The sequence below is a fragment of the Vulpes lagopus genome, chromosome 12 (assembly GCF_018345385.1).
Source record: "Vulpes lagopus strain Blue_001 chromosome 12, ASM1834538v1, whole genome shotgun sequence".
In the NCBI taxonomy this organism is placed as follows: Eukaryota; Metazoa; Chordata; class Mammalia; order Carnivora; family Canidae; genus Vulpes; species Vulpes lagopus.
This window is the reverse complement of record NC_054835.1, coordinates 78,700,759-78,706,397: the sequence shown is the minus strand read 5'-3', so window position 1 is coordinate 78,706,397 and position 5,639 is coordinate 78,700,759. Positions and strand designations below refer to the sequence as shown.

Genomic DNA, 5,639 nt, shown 5'->3' with positions numbered 1-5,639 from the left:
TCTGATGTGATATAAACCCCAGAGTTAAAGATTACATTTCATACTTACCTATATCCTCAGTTATTTGCACAACAACTGGGCTCTTACAGTCATTTAATGAATATGAGTATTTATTAAAACGACTTGAACTTTGACTCATAAAAGTATACAAATAACAAAAAAACACATAGATCAGAAATTAATATTTGCTATATTGTCTGGGAAGCTACCTGAGTATTTAATTCACATTGTATGTGAAGGCATAACATTGATCTATATATCCTATTAAAATATTATTCCAAACTTTCTTAGTCCTCAATCTCCACTAAGCAAATTTATTATGTACCCCAATACCTCCATTTTGGTATTCATCTAAGTACTTTCCCTCCTGTGTACAAATGGATATCCCTCTATTTTACCCCCAAGGCATATTCAAGCTTGAAAAGGGCTGTAGTAATCCAAAAAGAGAAGTGTACGCTGTTCATTCCAGCAAACCATGACTATCAAAGAGAATGCCAAAGGGCATTATTCATTAAAAAATGAATTAACAAGGCTTTCTGCAATTTTGCTGCAGATTTTGCTTTTACAAAAGACTAAAAGAATGCATGATGCAGTGGATCCAAAAGCAAAAAATACATTCTGGCAACTATTCAAATGCAAATTCAGCTATGCTGAGTGTTCAGGTGACAGCCCGGGTTGTTTATGTATTGTCTATCATTGTAACAGTGAAGCACTCAGACAATCTAATTAGGTTATTAAAATTACCTGTTTGAGAAAGACTAGATTTCTCTGAAAGCTTCTATATAAAGCTATTTTTGGATGGCACAGAGAGGTGTACTAGGATCTTTTATGCAAAAGGAAAAAAACCATGAAAAAATCAAAATAGACAAAACAAACAAAATGAAAACCAAAACACACACACACACACACACACACACACACACAGTTTCTTAAGTCAGGAATTACTTACGGTTTCTGTATAATTATTACATATGAGTTCAATTGTTTCACTTTATCCCACATATTATGTTTCAGGTTTTTGACTCTCCCTTACTATGCATTAGTAGTTTGAAGCATTCCTTCATTACCAATTCACCTGGTCTATCATGTGTATCTTTCCTATGCCTACATCATTATCCTTTAGTGACTCTTGGTTTTGCCATTGTCTTTAATCCTCTCTACTATAAACAACTCTAGAAATTTTAATGGTGTCAGCAGAAAGTAGAAGCAAAATCTTAAGAGGAATGGGCACTGCCTGCTGCCTGAATTTCAGAGTAAAAGCTATGATGCCAAAGTAATACCTTAGCAACTAATACCCTTAACAAATTAATACCCTCTGTGGGTTCTGCCCAGAGATATTTCTAATTGTCTATCCTAAAATGCTCAGTTAAATGAACTTTAAATACAATTTTACTTCTAGTAAAATGGACCTCTCTAGTTCAAACACTCTTAAAGAATGTCTTCTGTTTCCATTTGTTAATATTATATAGACCATATGAATGACAACAATGATCCAGTAATACTTTCAAGTTAATTATTATAGCTGAGATGGTTCCTTTCATTTCCAGCCTAAGCAATGTGAAAATAAGCACTTGAGTTGTCCACCCAACTAGATTTAAAGAGTCAGCAACAAGTTAAAAAATAAAAAATATATAATGTATCTAATATAATTTGGACAACAAAAACAAAATGATAATTATATTTTATGTGTTTTTTTTCTTATTTTCTGTACAAAGATAAATATTATAGATTTGGGCAAAAAAACCTAACAATAATAAATAATAAAATAATAATTCTAACTTATTTTCTACATGAATTGGTGTTATTATCTTTGTCTAGTTACATATAGGATGGTAGGAACATTTCGTTTGTCAATGTGAAAATTAAGTGGAATAAATCTCTGTGGATTTAATGTATAGAGTAAGTTGAATTCAGGGATCATTATATTTTATAAAAATTTTAGTCATAATTTCAGCAATTCTCACAGCGTAATGTATTGGACATTTACCTTTGCACAGTTGGCACAGGGAAAATTGTTGAATAAATGAAATTTAAAGAATGGCAATTAACAGAAATACTTAACCCATTTAAAAAAGGAAAGAAAAGAAAAGTAATGTTCTTAAAACGTGAGACTGATCATCAAAGTAGCAATCTACATTATGGCCCAATCTGCTTTTGCAGATGTAACTCTACTAGATCCCTACACCTATTTCCTCTTCAGTCATTGCAAATATTTGCAATTTTCAGGACACAATATGCGTGTAATCACATTTGCCTTTTTTGACTTAGTTTTCTCTATCCACAATGCCCTTTTTGCTATGCGCAAGATACTACTGGTTAGACTTATGTTTCGAGGCATTTCAAAATGTTGTTCTATTATTGAAAAATAGATAAAGGTTCTATATCTCTTAAAAGTGTATAAGTGTTGTACAGTTAAGTGACCAACAGAGCTGAAAGGCAAAAATATAAGGATTTGCATCTGTCAGAAGACCTAAGAAGAAACAGACCTCCTAGATTAATACTGGGTTTGAGCCCAGGCGTTCAGGATTCTCTGCATCATTGACTGTTATATACCAAGTGTCTAAAATAGTGCCTGACAAATAACAGGCTCTCAAATATCTGTGGAAGGAAGGTAGGGACTTCGGAAGAAAGGAGAAAATAAGGGGGGGGGGCAGAGAAAGTAGAGAGGAAAGAAGGAGTCCTATGCATGATTTCACACATATATATGAAATTTTATATCTTAGGAGAATTTTTGTTACTCTTTACTATTGAGGGCATTTTATCAAAAACCTCTTCCTTTCCTTCCAAAATTATAAGCCTATATCCCCTACCTATACTATAACCCTGCCAAGTAGGCATATGAAGATTAAAGATGTTAACTGCAGTACTATTTGCCAGTTAAAAATAAATAAATAAAAATAAAAAAACTAGAAACAGGAACTTCTTGGGAACATAGTAAAGTGAGAGGACCCTAAATTCAACTCGCCTGAGGGATACAACTAGATAACACTCACATCAGTGTAAAAAAAATCCTGGTAAGGTACTCAAAGAGTTGCAGAAAAATTCCACAACTAAATGTAGAGAGAAGCCAACACTGAAGACGGTAGAAGGGCAAAGATGTAGTGAGCTAAACTCCATGGGTCTGGCCACCAGAAGGAGGGAGCCACAGGTATGGAGAGGGGTGAAAACAGATTATCATACTGGGCAACTGCACAGGGAAGATGAATCCCCATACCATGTGGCTAAGAAAATCAGACATGCCAAATTATCTAAGTTCTTACAACCAGCTGGACTTAGAGTCTGGATCTTTAAAAATCATAGTGTTTGGTTCTGAGAGAACCTAGAGGGTGGTAGGAAGCAGAGTCCCTGCCCTTAAAGAGAAAGCACCACAAACTGCCTTCAGAAATACAGCACAGAAGCAACAGTTTGAAAATCACCTGGGACATACATACAGGAGGGAGAGCTATTTATACATCTCAGAGTTTCCTGAGGGACTTCTCTAGGAACACAGGAGCTCCAGGTACCATTTCCCTCCCCGACTCTGCAGAATAAAGAAACGGCCACCTCCAGGAACCAGTGAGATGTTGAAATTCATTACCTGACATGCTTGCACAGCACCATACCCCCTCCAAAGTGGTCTGCCTCAGTCCTGGTGCTGTAGGTCTCCTCTCCCAGAAGACCTGCATGAATTTTGCCAACACTGAGTCCCCTAACTACACGAGTTGCAGGACCTCAGTTCCATGGTGGTGGCTGGTCACCTCCTACAGAAAATGTACACACCTTTTTAAAACTGAACCCCCATCCATGCACCCTTTGCTGACATGCTCTGGCTCCCTTGTTTTCAGCAGTGGCTACACATTCCCTGCTGAAAAAGAACAGCACCATCTTTTTAAGAGTGTGCAGCCTGCCTACTACTTTCAGGAGCAAGAGATGTAGCTAACTTTCCTTACACAGAGAAAGAGAGTTACATAAAATGAGGAGAGAGAGAAATAGGTCCCAAATGAAAGAATAGGACAAAATCACAGCAAGAAACCTAAGAAAAATGGAGATAAGTAATCTGTCTGATACAAAATTTAAAGTAATGATCTTTAAATAAAGATAAAGATACTCTTTGGACTTGAGACAAGTGGAGGGCATCAGTGACTCCCTTACTCTACTCCTTTAGAGATAAAAAAGTAACCAATCAGTGATAAAGAACACAATGAGTGAAATTAAAAATATACTAGATGGAATAAATAGCAGTCTAGAAAAGGTAGAACGAATCAGTGACCTGGAGGACAGAGTAAAAGAAAGTATTCAAACTGAGTAGGTAAGAGAAAAAAATATATTTATGCAAAATGACAATAGACATAGGGAACTCAGTGACTACATCAAGCTTAAAAACACTTACATCAGAGCAATTTTGGGCCCGGGGCCATTTCAGGAGTAAGACTTTTTGTCAACCTTGACTTCTCTCTGGATATGGAGAAAGCAAAAGGCAAAAAGGGCTCCACGAAGTCGGGGGAAGACTACCTGGCTGGCCAATCCCAACCTGTATCCGAAGAAGCCAAAGAGAAACAGCAGGCGTATGGTGAACCAAAGTTACCAGGAACCTCAGCAAGTGGGACCAAATGGAAGAGATCTATGAAAGAAGGCAAAGCTTCCTGTTCAGAAAAGACGGCACAAGAGAGTACAAGAGTAAGAATTCGGAAGAAAATCCCAGTTCCTCCATTACCTTCGAAACTGCCACCGGCCAACTTGCTTCACCGAGACATCCTGCGGGCCTGGTGCCAAGAACTCAAGCTGAGCACCAAAGGCCAGAAATCAGATGTATATAAGCGAACCTGCGAATAGGCTTACCCAGATCAAAAGACGAACATTCCTGTCACCGCAGAGGAGGCCAAGATTCTCACCCAGACACAAAGAAGGTTGATGATGGACAAGGGGGAAATGTCTCTGGAAAGTCCTGGAACAAAGATACCTTCTGATGGAACCTACTCTCCTGAAGTGGCTGGTCCCCCTGAGGGGTCTGATGCTCTCCTCGAGGGGGTCAATACTGTTGTTGTGACCACTTCGGCCCCAGATTCCGTGTTTGCCTCCTGGTCCAGAATTGCAGCCAGGGCTGGGAAGATGGAGACAGTGGCATCGCCACAGGAGGCCCACGGTGCCAAGTGGTGTGTGGTCCATGGGAGAAGTATGTCTGCAGGCACAGAAGGTTGGGTTCACCTGCAATTTCATGCAGGACAAGCCTGGGTGCCTGAAAAGCGGGGGAGAGTATGCGCCCTCTTCTTGCTCCCCGCTTGTAACTTTCCACCCCCACAGCTGGAGGACAATATGCTGTGCCCCAAATGTGTTCGCAGGAATAAGGTGTTAATGAAAAGCCTCCAATGAGCTTTCGATAGCAAGAAAAGGGACACAGCTGTGATTACAACCAATGGTACAAAGAGAACTACAATCAACTCCGTGGTGACACTGATGGCCGGACTGTAGGCTGCTCACACCCTCCATGCTTCCTGCTTACAGGGGCACAGGCTAGTGCATTGCAGATGTTACCCTCCAACCTCCATGGGGCCTGTGGCTTCATGGGTTGAGATGCAGGAGCAATTAGATTTTAAATTGGAAGAGCATTTCAGAAATTACCATTCATTCTACTTAGTAAGAAGAAAAAGTCATTCATAATA

General features: G+C 39.0%; 1 protein-coding gene across 1 annotated transcript; it reads left to right on the top strand.

Annotated features, from left to right (window-relative positions):
* Positions 1-4,440: 4,440 nt before the first annotated feature.
* LOC121474070 (developmental pluripotency-associated protein 4-like) lies at positions 4,441-5,349 on the top strand. The gene is made up of 2 exons (XM_041726880.1): positions 4,441-4,740; positions 4,813-5,349. Exons 1-2 carry the CDS (start codon positions 4,441-4,443, stop codon positions 5,347-5,349), a joined length of 837 nt encoding a protein of 278 aa, XP_041582814.1.
* Positions 5,350-5,639: the final 290 nt, after the last annotated feature.

Coding starts and splice junctions, on each gene's coding strand:
- LOC121474070 (XM_041726880.1), top strand. CDS start 4,441: ATGGAGAAAGCAAAAGGCAAAAAGGGCTCCACGAAGTCGGGGGAAGAC. Junction 4,741..4,812: donor TTCACCGAGACATCCTGCGG/GCCTGGTGCCAA, acceptor ACCTGCGAATAG/GCTTACCCAGATCAAAAGAC.